The 14,697-nt window shown below is 48.1% G+C and overlaps 1 protein-coding gene across 8 annotated transcripts in view; it reads left to right on the top strand.

Moving 5' to 3' along the window:
* The window catches only part of KDM5A (lysine demethylase 5A), a 1,841,472-nt gene that overhangs the window by 1,646,017 nt on the left and 180,758 nt on the right, over positions 1-14,697 (top strand). For all 8 annotated transcript variants that reach the window (XR_011281783.1, XM_069628595.1, XM_069628593.1 and 5 more), the window contains one exon: positions 1,303-1,523. Coding sequence is in view for 7 of the 8 variants with exons in the window: in XM_069628595.1 (XP_069484696.1) it covers positions 1,303-1,523 (221 nt within the window). In the remaining variant the exon portion in view is untranslated. The remainder of the gene's footprint in view (positions 1-1,302; positions 1,524-14,697) is intronic.

Genomic DNA, 14,697 nt, shown 5'->3' with positions numbered 1-14,697 from the left:
GGCCTCCGCCTGTCTTCATTCAAACATCAGGGATTTTTCTTTTCCCGACGTAGACCAAGGATTGGCCATCACCCCACTAATGTGCAAGATTTCACCACAAATAACAGAGCTTGGCTTCACTAACTAAACTTCAAAAAGTCAGACTCTGTACTCTCTAAGTAATGAAACACTTGAGATGTGTGCTCTTTTTCACCTGACCACAACGTTTTGTATACAGCTACCTAATGGCGCTCACAGAACATAATGTACTTAATTTTTGGTATAATTTTCTGTTTGCTATAATTGTACTATAAGCTACTGTCATAACACTGATTGCATTAGAGAATAGTCTAGTTCTGTTAGCAGATTACAGTAGTAGCACAATTGTGCATGTTTACTTTTGTAGTTTCCGGTTCAAACATTAAGAACCAACTGGTCTTTCAGACAGAGTTATGTAAAGGAAACATCCCCCTAGCTAAAGTAACACTGTTGTCTTCATTCCCAAATCCAGAACCTATGTTTTGCTTTAAATGAGGGCAAACCTAGTGTTCAACATTGTCCGTTTTCCTTGATCCACACACTATAGCAATGAGTTTTTCTTGTCTAATGATGTTTATTTGATTTTCATTTATATTACATGTAAATAAACACATGTCCCCTGATTGAAAAGGGTGTATAACAATTGTTATGATTTAATCTAATATATTCTGTTTTTCCTGAAAATGTGAGTCCATTTTTAAGCTCTTGCAAGTTGGGAACAGGGCGATTACTCCTAACACCATTACAGTTCCCTCTAAATAAAACATTCTTAAATCTGAGAATTGTTTAACTTGATCGGCGGTTACCGCCCCCCCCCCCCCAGTTATACACATCTTCTTAATCATACTGCCACTTTACGTACTTACCAAATCTGAAGATGGCTGCCAGAGGAGGGGCTTAGGGAGAGGACTGTCATTGGCTGGGGGCAGTATTATGCAGAGGACAATGATTGGTTAAGAAGAGAAATACAGTTTGTAAGTGAAAGTGAAACTGTTTATCTTTTACCAAGGATTCCCAGTCTGACAGGGAATACTCATGAGCAATTGCCTCTGAGCCTTGCCACCTTCTGTGGTTGTGTAATGTTGTATTGCTATGTATTCTTTATTCATGAGCATGTGAATACATGCCGGACCCATGCTGGAGAACAATAGTTACAGGTAAGTAACTTCTTACTTGTCTACAAGTACAAGGAAATGCTTGGAAATCCAATGGTTAAAAATTGAGTTATCAAGTAGTACTTTTTTTGCATGTGTCTTTTTTAACTTTTATCCTGTTTTCCCAAAGGTATGGTAACACCCAGGAAGCAGCCAAGAAAGACACCACTTGTTCCTCGCAGCCTGGAACCCCCTGTTTTGGAACTCTCGCCTGGAGCCAAGGCTCAGTTGGAAGAGCTCATGATGGTAGGGGACTTATTAGAGGTATCTCTGGATGAAACACAGCACATCTGGCGTATTTTACAGGCCACGCATCCGCCTTCAGAAGACCGCTTCCTTCACGTTAATGAGGTATGAAATTATTTTTCGAAAAAACACCTTAATTAAAAAAACTTTAAATAATCCCACAAATGATCTGCTTCTGCTAGATATTTCTCATTCTTTGGGAGTTTTTACCCAATTAGCCCTTCCATAGTTTTACTAAAATAGAAAATTACTACTTGTGTCTACAAATTCAGGAACTTAACTGGATTTCCTTCAATGTGAGAAAATGTTATTGAATAGCTAGAAAAGATGTTTCGAAGGGATTGTGTCCTCCGATGTATTCCTTATCTAGATAGATTACATCCCAGCTTACTGGCCTCGGAAATTCTTTCAGTAGAGGGTGCTGTGCATCGACGTCTCTCGAGCTGGTGTCCCTCGACAGCCACCGTCTCCGCGCAAACGTCATTGTGCGTATAAATGGACTTGCGCAATGACCGTTGCTCAGTTCTGTTTTTTCACGCTTCGTGGGCCTCGGAATCATGTTGCTCAGTTATTTCTTCAAGTAGATTCTACTTATTCCTCGAAGATATCATCTTTATTCGATGGCTCCCTCATCCGAACCGTCGACCCCACGGTCCGGCTTCAAAAAGTGTCGCGATTGTGGGAAGATAATGTCGTTGACGGATCTTCACAGGATCTGTTTGTGGTGCCTGGGATCAGAGCATCACTGTTCGGAATGCGAGGACTGTATGTCCATGACGGCGAAAGCCTTGAAGGAGCGTAAGGGGAAGCTGGAAAGAGGTAAAACTCTTAAAACTTCTACGCCTTCGAAAGTTTCCTCAGCAGAGTCGAGACATTAGTCTCCTCGCCGTCACAGGAAACATTCCCGTTCAAGGTCTCGAAGCGGTTCCCATCAGACCTTGAGATAGAAACACTCGAAAAAGAGGCGTTGTAGATCTCCCAGTTCTTCGTCTTCTATTTCCCCGGAAAGGGTCACCTGCCCCACGAAACACAGCTCTCCAGCTAAGTTGGAGGAATTCCGTAAGAAAATGCTTAGCGTCTTCGAGAAAGCGGCCTCAACCCCCTCGGAGACGGCTAAAGGTGATACCCTGGGTGAAAGCCCGAAAAATCAAAACGCTGCGAGTCGTTGCACCCGGAGAAAGAAACTGCCTGAGAGCGTCATGAACCCTCGAGGAAATGCAGTAAGACCGCGTCATCGACGCCGTCGTCGAAGGTTTCTTCGACTCATAAATCTGCGTCATCGACTCTTTTATCGAAGGGTCGGTCGATGTATAAATCTGTTGCATCGACACCGTTTTCAACGCCACTGTCGACTCCGATAAAAGACAGACCTACTACTGTCACTACATCTCAATCAGTAGAGGTGCCGAGGACTTCGACAATGACCTCGAGGATGCCGTCGACAACTTCAACAACTCGGAGTAGGATTCCGTTCCTCTCAAGTACTTCGAGGTCTCTTCAAACTTTTTCGACGCCCTTTTCGGGTTTGTCAAAGCCTTTGACTTCCACGTCGACAACTTCTTTGTTTTCTCAACCGGTGACAACAAATCTGGCCCCTTCTGCTCTAGAAATGGGTTTTAAACCATACCCCCTAGGTCTGATTATTTTAGAGCTTTGTCCTCTATATATGAGGAATGGGAGGATTCTGACCATGAGAGACTCTTTGGGTTGCAAAGGACCACAACACCCATACCAGAGGAATTTATCTCTGAAGAGAACAGGTTAAGCGATCTTCAAGACTCTTTACATGAGGCAAGTGGTTTAGATACTTCTCCAGAAGTAGAATTTGCTAAACCAGACCCAGGGGAGCATGCTAAGACCCCTTATAGGGTTCTGATGGCCAGAATAATAGAGTTCATGGGGTGGTCTACACCTTCACCTTCTTTTCAGCAGGATGACCTTATTGACATTTTAGTTAAAGGTCCACAGGAAGATCCTGTTGTTCCTTTTCATACTGCACTGCAAAGAACAATCTCTGCTAATTGAGAAACTCCTGAAGTTATCCCGGCAGTTAACAAGAAACTATCTGCCAAATACAGGGTATATGCTTCAGACCCTGAATATTTGAGCAAACATTCAACTCCAGAGAGTTTGGTTGTACAAGCAGCAACTTCATCGAAAAGTAGATCTGCATACCCTACTATTCCACAAGACAGGGATGATAAAAGGTTTGACGCTATGTCAAAGTCTTTTCGGCATGTAGCATGGCGCTTAAATCTATTAACGCCACTTGCACGCTTGCAAGATTCAGCCATACACTTGGGAGTGTGCTTCATCTGCGGCTGTCTGTCTCCCGGAAGGAGAGGAAAGGGAAGCATTTTTAAACATCATTAAAGATGGGAAGGATGCAATGTGCGAGTCCCTTCAAACTGGCATTGATTCTGCTGACAGTATCAGCAGGGCCATGGCGGCAAGTACTACAATCCGCAGATTTGCGAGGTTGTGAAAGTCTGGTTTTGCTCCAGATGTACAGGCCAGACTTTTGAATATGCCCTTTGACTGCACTTCTTTATTTAGAAAGAAGGCTGACGACAGCCTGGAGAAGTCACAAACATCTAAGGCAGCAGCGAAATCTCTTGGAGCTGCAATCCGTCACACTCCGAATCGCCCCTCAGGAACCTCCTGGAGGGGTAGGTCCTTTTGCTTTTACTCCGCATTCGGAAAAGGCAGAGGACAGCCAGCTCAATGGGGCCAAAAACAATTCACCCGTGGTGGACGGGTTAAAGGTACACAAGCCGAAGCAGCAGGTGCATCTTTACCCTCAGCATCTGCGTCAGCCGCTTCTAAACCCCTCTGAGGTCTCTCCTCACAAGACACCAGTAGGGGGCAGGTTAACTCGACATCTGGCGGAATGGCAGGCTATTACGTCAGATGCTTGGGCATTGGAGACAGTTGCCCAAGGTTACTGCCTGCCTTTTCTACACACCCCTCAGAGTCATCCACCAGGGAATAACTCTTTGAAGTTTCCAGATCCGCTCCTTCTGCAGGAGATTCTAGACCTGCTAGAGAAAGGTGCCATAGAACCGGTAACTGCAGCGGAGAGGTACAAGGGTTGGTATGCCCCCTACTTCCTAATACCGAAGAAGGAAGGACGACTGAGACCCATCTTGGACTTACCAGAATTGAACAAATTCCTCAGGAAGGACAAGTTCAAGATGGTAACTCTCTCTCAGATCCTTCAGGCCCTCCAGCTTCAGTACTGGCTGGTATCTCTAGACCTTCAGGATGCTTATTTCCATGGGCCAATCCATCTCAAACACAGGAAATACCTGAGGTTCGCAATTGGCAACTCTCACTATCAATTTTGAGTTCTGCCATTTGGGCTGACCTCTGCCCTGAGGGTCCTCACCAAGCTAATGTCGTTAGTGGCTACAAGTCTAAGGAGGGAAGGGATCCACGTCTACCCGTACCTGGACGATTGGGTGATCAGAGCAGTATCTTCGGAACAAGCTCAGATCCAGCTAGATTATGTCTGCCACTTCCTTCACAAACTGGGCTTCTCCCTCAATTTAAAGAATTCACAGATGATACCATCACAGAGACTCCAGTTCATTGGAGCGGTCCTGGACACTTCCCTGGGGAAAGCCTCGCCACCAGAGGTGAGGGCTCAAGATATTCTTCAGATGGTCAGCAAGTTTCAAAATGCCCAACGTCTTCCAGCCTTCGACTTTTTGAGGTTGCTAGGCCTCATGGCATCCTGCATCTTCCTAGTGCCAGAGGCTCGCCTGAGAATGAGAATCCCTCCAGTGGGGACTAAGAACCCAATGGTCGCAATTTTCAGGAAGAATGACAGATCTCCTTCAGGTCCCGGACAGAGTGGCTCGAGACCTTCGGTGGTGGGCCTGTCGGGAGAACATTTTGAAAGGAGAACAGTTTTGGCAACCATGGCCGGAGATAACAGTTGTCACGGATGCCTCACTCACGGGGTGGGGAGCCCATGCCAACGACTTGACCATCAGCGGTCGTTGGTCTCCATCGGAGTCCAGACTACATATCAACCTGTTGGAGCTGAGAGCTATCAGAGTAGCGCTGAAGGTTTTTCTGCCATCTGTACAAGGGAAAAATGTCCTAATAATGATGGACAACACAGTGGCCATGCACTACCTCAACAAAAGAGGAGGTGTAGGATCACTGCCGCTGTGCAGAGAGGCAATGCAGCTCTGGTTTTGGGCAATTTCACGAAGGAATCTCTCTATTGGCAATTCACTTAGCCAGAGAGAAGAACTTGACAGCGGATGCTCTGAGCAGGCAGAGCACAGTCTCCCACGAGTGGGCGCTAGCTCAGGAAGTCCTTCAAGAGATCTTCGCCCTTTGGGGAACCCCTCAAGTGGATCTGTTCGCCAACAGTATCAACAGGAAGTGCGGTCAGTTTTGTTCAAGGGAATTTCCCCCGAGAGGAGCTCTAGGGGACGTGTTTGTAGTGGACTGGGAGTTTCCATTTCTGTATGCGTTTCCTCCAGTCCCTGTCATTCTTCAGATGATCAGGAGGTTGAGAAGATTCCGGAAGACTATGATCCTAATTGCCCCAGACTGGGTCAGGAGAACGCGGTACCTGGACCTTCTGGACATGTCCATCTGCCCTCCAATTCGTCTTCTGCACAGAGAGGATCTTCTCTCACAGAAGGGAGGTCAGGTTCTCTATCCAGACAGCAGAACCCTCAACCTTCACGCTTGGTTTCTGAAAGGTTGAGATACAAGGATTGGGACCTCCCGGATGACGTCATGGAGGTGTTGCTTTTGGCTAGAAGGCCAGCAACAAAGACTTTATACTGCTGCCGTTGGAACAGGTTTTGCAGCTGGTGTAGAGAAAAGAATATCAAACCCTTTTCATGCGGTACACCAATGGTGTTATCTTTTTTGCTCTTTTTGGCAAATTCAGGTCTTCAAGTTGGTACGATCAAGGGCTACCTCGCAGCGCTGTCAATCTTCAAGCGCACTGCAGAGGAGCCATCATATTTCAAATTACCCCTAGTAATCCAATTTCTGAAGGGGCTAACTAATGTCTATCCCCCAAAGCCGTTCCGGGTTCCCTTGTGGGACTTGAATCTAGTCTTACATTTCCTAATGGGTACTCCCTTTGAACCACTCCATTCTTGTTTATTAAGATTTCTCACCCTTAAAACAGTCTTACTAGTGGCTCTAACATCTGCCAGAAGAGTGAGTGAATTACAAGCTCTATCTTGCAAACCTCCTCATACAATTTTTCACAAAGACAAAGTTGTCTTACAAGTGAAGTCTAATTTCCTCCCAAAGGTAGTCTCTGAATTGCATATCACTCAGAAGATAACCTTACCTTCATTCTATCCTCCCCCCCCCATCCAGGGAAAGAGGAAAAGAGGCTACATAGGCTGGATCCAAGGTGTGCCTTGAGTTTTTATATAAGCAGACTTGCTAGGATAAGGCAAGCAGACCAACTGTTTATAGGTTATGCAGGACACAAATTAGGATTGCCAATCACAGCACAGACCATTTCGAGATGGATTATTTTAGCCATTCTAGAATGCTACAAATTGGCAGGGAAAGAGCCCCCTCAACACCTTAGGGCTCATTCAACCAGGGGTATTGCAGCCTCTTCGGCTCTCCAAAGAAGGGTACCGATTCGGGACATATGTGCGGCTGCCACATGGTCGTCCGCACATACCTTTACAAAATTCTACAATCTGGATTCCTCAACTAGCCAGGAGACAAGATTTGGCAAAGCTGTGTTACACTCTGTTCATTCTTAAAGAGAAATATTCCAATTTTACTCCCACCTCCGTTTGCACACCACTGCTATGGGAGTCTATCAAGATAAGGAATACGTCGGAGGACACAATCCCTTCGAAGAACAAGTTACTTCTTACCTTGTAACGTTCTTTCAATGGGATGTTCCTCCGACGTATTCCTTATCGCCCCTCCCATCCATGCCCGCAGTAAAAACTTCCCTTGTATTTGCAGCTTACGCTACTTCAAGGTCAATAACCAATTCATGCACAGCTAAATTGCAAGCTTCAAAACGGAACTGAGGAACGGTCGCTGCGCGAGTCCATTTATACGCACGATGACATCTGCGCCGAGGCGGTGGCTGTCGAGGGACACTGCTCGAGGGATATCGACGCGCAGCGCCCTCTACTGAAAAAATTTCCGAGGCCAGCAAGCTGGGATGTAATCTATCAAGATAAGGAAATATGTCGGAGGAACATCCCATCGAAAACGTTACAAGGTAAGAAGTAACTTTTTCTTTAGTTGCAAAATGTCTAATTTCGAATGGATTGTGTCCTCCAATGTATTGCACATCTTTGACATGTAATGTTCGGCAGGAGGCGCCCTGCGTTGATGGCATTGTGTCGATGTCCCTCGAAGGTCTGCGTCGTGGGTGACCTCACTGGATGTTATAAATAGGACACACGGCACCCGTAGCCTCAGTTTCGTTTTTTCCACAAACGTGTTTTCTTCGAGAACTCTGTGCACCTTGTGTGATCTTCTTTGAAAAAAATGTCTTCATCTTCTACCCCTCTGACTCTGCGTTCTGGGTTTAAGACATGACGGGACTGTAAGTCCAAAATGTCGATTACGAACCCGCATCGCATCTGCTTGTGGTGTCTGGGCAAAAGTCATGATACCGACGACTGCTCGAAGTGCAAGTCGTTAACTGCTAAGGCTTTGCGGGAGCGTAAGGGGAAATTGCAGGTAGGTCGGGTTTCTAAGCCTTGTAAATCCCGAAAAGCTATGGGTATCTCCACCGACGATTCGAGGTCCGACTCTCCTCGTAGGAAGGAGTCCCGGGGATCTCGATCCCAGAGTGGGTGCCGCCACTCCTCCTCATCTCAGCACTCCCACAAGCGGCATCACTGGTCGCTTTCCCCGTCCTCATTGGATGATGGCTCCGCGAGGGAAGTGGCTTGTCCCACTAAATCCTCAACTCTGGAGGAATGGGGGGTATTCAGGGAGCAAATGCTGGTGATTTTTCAATCCCAGGGCACAATTTCATCCGTGTCTTCGGAAGAAGCCGGCAGGGAACGATCTCGGACCCGGCCACTCGACGCGATAAGCATCGGTGAACCGTCAAGGTCCCGTTTGGACAAGGCTCTGGTGTATCGCCAGAGACGTGCCAGATCCAGGTCTCGGTCTTCATCCCCAGCAAAACTGCAGAAATCTCGAAAGGGCTCGAGGTTGCCATTGGCGCTGTGTCCGTCGAGTGCAGCTGTCAGAGCTTTACGTTCGATCCAGCCCTCAGAGCCTTCGGCGCCGTTATCGACATCAAAGCCGAAACCATCGACGCCAACGGGCTGTTTGGCTGGAATTTGCCGGTGGAGGCCGCTGTGGATCCTCGGAGAAAGGCTTTATCCAAGACTGTGAGGCCTGTTGGGGACTCCAGGACCGCTCCTGTCCCTCAGAAGGAGTTCTTTCATTCTCTGCATGATATTCGAGGATGAGGAGAGGTCTGATATATGGAGCTTGAGCCGGTTGAAACTCAGGAGGCTCCTAACATGGTCTTTTCTGAGGACAGTCAGTTGGAGGAGTTGCGCCAGTCGTTGCATGATGCCAGTGGCCTGGACACATCTCCTGAGGTGGAGTTTGGTAGGCCAGAGTCAGGGGCTCATGCTGAATCCTCCTATAGGAGGTTGATGTATCGAGTTGTGGTCCGGTCTTCCGGTTGCATTTGATCAGGATGACCTGACTGATATTTTGGATCAGGGTCCGTCCACTGACTCAGTGTTGCCTTTTTATTTGGCATTGCAAAAAAGGGTGGCGCCTACTTGGCAGACCCCAGAGACTCTTCCGGCGGTCAACAAGTCGTTAAATAAGAAAAACCACCCATTAAGTAGCGACCCCAGCTACCTATCCACTCACCTCACTCCCGAGAGTTTGGTGGTTCAGGCGGCTACAGCCAACTCGAGGCAGGTGGCGTACCCTACCATCCCTCCTGATAGGGACGACAAGTGCTTCGATGGTTGGGCACGCAAGGTATTTTCTGCTGGGAGTATGGCACTGAAGTCTGCCAACTCCACTTGTGCCTTGGCAAGGTTTTCACACACTCTGTGGAATTGTCTCCCTGGCGGCTGAGCATATCCCAGAGGGGGAAGAAAGGGATGGGTTCCTTGCTCTTGTTCAGGATGGCAAGGATGCTATGTGTGAATCCCTTCAGTCTGGGTTGGGCACGGCTAATAGCGTTAGCCGGTCCATGGCTGTGAGCACCGTGATACGCAGGTTTGTGTGGGTGCGGAAGTCGGGTTTTGCTCCAGATGTGCAAGCCTGTCTTCTGAACATGCCCTTTGATGGCTCTCATTTGTTTGGCAGCAAGGCTGACGAGAGCCTTGAGAGGTTGCAGACCTCCAAAGCTGCTGCTAAATCTTTGGGTGCAGCTGTACGTCAACATCTGCCTTTTTGTCCTAGGGGACAACAGTGGAGGGAGGTTTACTTTCATTACTACTCCTTTTTTGGTACAATGAGAGGAGCCGCTAATCAAATCACTGTAAAGGTACCCGTGGTGTATGGGGAAATAGAAGTGCCAAAGCCGCTCAGGCAGCTACCTCTTTGCCTTCAGGCACTGCCACAGACGCTCCAAAACAGCTATGAGGCTATGTTTCATTGTTTGCCGGTTGGGGGCAGACTGTCTCAGCATCTCGAAGAATGGCGAGCTATTACTACGGATGCGTGGGTTCTGTATACAATAGCCCATGGCTACTGCCTTCCCTTCCTAACGCGACCTCGCGACAATCCACCGGGGAATCTCTTTGAAGCTTCCAGATCCGCTCCTTGTGCAGGAAATCTTGACCCTGCTTGTGAAAGGCGCTATAGAACAAGTGCATGTGGTGGAAAGGAACAAGAGATGGTATTTCCCATATTTTTTTATCCCAAAGAAAGACTGGGGACTGAGACCCATCTTGGACCTGAGTTGGTTGAACAAGTTCCTCAGGAAGGACAAGTTCAAGATGGTCACTCTTTTTTGGGTCCTTCAGGCCCTTCGACTTCAGGATTGGTTGGTGTCTCTGGACCTACAGGATGCTTATTTTCATGTGCCGATTCATCCAAAGCACAGAAAATACCTGAGGTTTGCGGCTGGCAACTCGCACTTTGATTCGGGTCCTGCCATTCGATCGACCTCTTCCCCGATGGTCTTCACCAAGCTACTGGTGGTGGTGGCAGGGTATCTCAGGAGAGGGGGGGGGGGTTCACGTCTACCCATACCTGGATGACTGGTTGATCCGGGCGCGTACCCCCGAACAAGCTTTGGATCATCTCAGCCTCACCTGCCGCTCCCTTCACAGGTTGGGCTTCTCCCTAAATTTCAAGAAGTCTCACATGACATGTTCCCAACAGCACCAGTTCATCGGGGCTGTGTTGGACACGTCCTTGGGGAAGTGCTCGCCTCCCAAGGTGAGGGCTCGTTACATTGTACAGATGGTCAACAAATTTCAATGTGTCCAGAGTCTTCCAGCTTTCGAATTCTTAATATTGCTCAGCCTCATGGCATCCTGCATTTTTCTGGTGCTAGAGGCCAGTCTGAGGATGGGATTCCTTCAATGGGTTTTCAAGATGCAGTGGTCGCAATTCTCAGGCAAGATGTCGGAACTTGTTCAGATTCCATTCTCGGTCTCACTGGATCTTCTGTGGTGGGCTAGCAAAGGGATTCTGATGAAGGGGGAGCCGCTTTGGCATCCATGGCCGGAGGTGATGGACGCTACCCTCACAGGATGGGGAGCTCATGCCAATGATCTGACCGCCAGCGATAGTTGGTGTCCGTCGGAGTCCAAACTCCACATCAACCTGTTGGAGCTGAGGGCCATCAGGCTGGCCCTGAAGGCTTTTCTGCCATCTATGCGGGGGAAGTGTGTCCTGATCATGCCGGACAACACATTAGCCATGCATTACCGCAACAAATAAGGTGGGGTTAGGGTCACTCCAGCTATGCAGAGAGGCGATGCAGCTCTGGTTCTGGGTGATACAGCAAGGAATATCACTCTCTGCAGTGCATCTAGCCGGAGAGGAGAATGCAGCGGCGGACGCTCTGAGCAGTCAGAGCACGGTCTCCGATGAGTGGGAGTTGGCTCAGGAAGTGCTTCTGGAGATCTTCGCCCTTTGGGTAAGCTCTCAAGTGGATCTGTTTGCGACCTGTGCCAACAGGAAGTGCGAGGGATTTCGCTCAAGGGAATTCCTCTGAGAGGAGCCTTAGGGGACACTTTCATCGTGGACTCGTCATTCCCAATTCTGTATGCACTTCCTCCGGTCCCAGTCATTCCTCAGGTGCTAAGGAGGTTGCAGAGGTTGGGATCCCACATGATACTCATTGCTCCGGATTGGGCAGGAGAGCGTGGTACCCGGACCTTCTAGAAATGTTCATCTGCTCTCCACGCCGTCTTCCCCACAGAGAGAATTGTTTTTCTCTCTCTCATGCATGGGGCGGGGGGGAGAGCGGCGGGGATCGGCCTGGACAGGTCGGGTTCTCCATCCAGAGGTCAAGACTCTCAACCTTCACGCTTGGTTTCTGAAAGGTTGAGATATAAGGATTGGGACCTACCGGATGATGTGCTGGAGGTGTTTCTTTCGGCCAGGCGGCTTTCAGCAACCAAATCCCTGTACCGTTGCCGTAAGTTTTGCGACTGATGCAGAGGACACAATGTCGATCCTTTTCTTTGTTCCATTCCTATGGTTCTTTCCTTCTTGCTTTCGTTGGCCCAAAGGGTAAAGGTTACCTGGCAGCGCGGTCTATTTTCAAGCGCTTGTCTGAAGAATGTTATTTTAAGATTCCTTTGATTTCCCAATTTCTAAAAGGGCTCACGAATGTGTTCCCGCCGTCCCCGTTTCAGGTTCCGGTTTGGGATCTGAATTTGGTCTTGAAATTCCTGATGGGTGCTCTGTTTGAACCGCTGCACTCATGTCCTTTGAGACTGTTGTCTTTCAAGACGGTTTTCTTGGTTACAGTTACATCTGCTCGCAGAGTGAGTGAATTGCAGGCACTTTCGTCTAAGCCACCCTTTACTGTGTTCCACAAGGATAGGGTTGTACTGAGGGTACGTGCGTGCGTCCGTCCTTCCTACTTAAGGTAGTGTCTGAGTTTCATCTGAGCCAGAAAGTGGTGCTTCCGGCTTTCTATCCTCCCTCCTCATCCTGGTAAGGAAGAGGAGAGACTCCATAAGATGGACCCTAGGAGAGCTTTGAGCTTTTATATTTCTAGGATGTCCAGGGTCAGAGTGGACAACCAGCTTTTTGTGGGGTACGCTGGACACTGATTGGGCCAGGCTGTTACCAAACAGACCTTGTCCAGGTGGATTATCCTCACCATTACTGAGTGCTATAGATTGGCGGGCAAGGACCCTCCTGAGGGATTGTGAGCTCACTCCACTAGGGGCGTTCTAACATCCACAGCCCTGCAGCAGGGAGTTCCTATTAAGAATATTTGTGATGCAGCAACGTGGTCTTCCATCCACACCTTTGTCAGGCATTACTCCCTGGGTACACACCATGGTCAGGATACAGCCTTTGGTAAAGCAGTGCTTTATTCTGCCATCTAATTGGGTATTCTAAATTTTTCTCCCTCCATTCACTGATGCTGCTTTGGGAGTCTGTCAAAGATGTTGAATACGTTGAAGGACACAATCCATTCGAAGAACAAGTTACTTACCAACTGGTAACGTTCCTCCAACGTATTCCACATCGCCCTCCCAGCCTGCCCCTCTGAAGAATTTCCTAATCTATTGCAACTTGCGTCCCCGCAAGGCTATGTGCAGTCAACCAGCAGTTGTGTACGAGCATGTTACACGTTATGGAGGAATAAACATATACTGAGGCTACGGGCGCTGTGCGTCCTATTTATAACATCCAGTGATGTCACCCTCGACAGAGGCCTTCGAGGGACATCGACACAACGCCATCGACGCATGACGCCCTCTGCCTAAAACATTTCCGAAGCAGCACAGCTGTGGACATTACATGTCAAAGATGTGGAATACGTTGGAGGAACGTCCAGTCGAAAGAATGTTACCAGTTGGTAAGTAACTTGTTCATCTATCTTTGGCTGTTGAGATGGATTTCCAAAATCAACCGTGGGGGTGCTAAACTATTATGGTGAACAGGAACAACACTGAAGTCTAGTCAAACCCAATCAAATTAGGTAGCAGAGAGTTAAGGCTTAGGAGGGTGGTCTAGGGCTACAATGAGTCCACATAGAACACCATCCGTAATTCCAATTAGATCAGTAATTACAAAAATATGCAATGATTAACAAGGCCTATAAAATACACACTAGGCAATGAAACCTCATTCTTTGCACAGCAAGTCTTTTATGTCTGACAGCTCAACCCTAGCTGAAGGCAGTTCGGAGAGGGCTCAAAGTCTTGACGGGCAGCAGTATACAGAGCTTTCCTGAGGATTTCTTCCAGTTTCTAGTGTTAAAGAAGCACCAAGTTTAACAACTAACAAGGGAGACCTGTAAAAGGACTCGATGAAGGGACACAAGCGCTTGGGTCGGTAGGTAATAGGGGGGTGACCCTGGACACTTCTGGGTGCACTCTAACACTCTGGAACGACTTCTTGGAATCAGGTAAGCAATACCTTTTTCCCCACAATACCTTAGAATTGAAGAAAATGTTAGTGCTGGATGCTCTGTGATGTTGCGGCTCTAGATCCGACCTCCAAATTTCTTTGTCTGATGGCTGAAGTCAGGAAATTGGACTGGGATCTCTCAGCAGCAGTTTCGAGTGAGGACCTTTGGCATGACTTTTAACAACTTCTTGGTTCACTCTGCGGTTTTGGCACCTTTTCTACAGCACCAACAAAGGACACAGATTGTCCAGTGAATCATCTTTGCTTCCTGCAGTCCTGCACTCTGGTGAGGTGGTCTGGGCGAGTTGGATCGGATCTCTGGAGAGTCCTTATGGGTTCAGCAAAGATTTGGACAGATTCTGCCTTTCCACAACGATGCACTCGAAATGGGCAGCAGGTCTCCTGGTATCGGGGTTCTGCTGCTCTGGAAACTGCTAGGACCTCAGGAGATAGCTCAAGTCAAAGTTAGTCTTGGGACTGGTTGTTCCCACCAGCCAAAGCGAAGGAGCCGTCCTCTTCGGATCTCATCTATCACTTAGAATACGGGGTCAGGACAGCAGTGGTCGCTTCAGTGTTGCAAAGGGTCTGCAGGCGTCTCTGGTTTTCTTCTTCGGTTACTTCAGCTTCCAGTGGTAGACTTGCTTTTCACTCCAGAAGCCTCATTTTTTATAGAGTTCCAGCACACACTCCTCAGCAATCTCTCTCTGCATTTTAC

The sequence above is a fragment of the Ambystoma mexicanum genome, chromosome 12, assembly GCF_040938575.1.
Source record: "Ambystoma mexicanum isolate Mex_15411 chromosome 12, UKY_AmexF1_1, whole genome shotgun sequence".
NCBI lineage: Eukaryota > Metazoa > Chordata > Amphibia > Caudata > Ambystomatidae > Ambystoma > Ambystoma mexicanum.
Note: the sequence above shows the minus strand (reverse complement) of the source record. Positions and strands in the feature narration are given on the sequence as shown.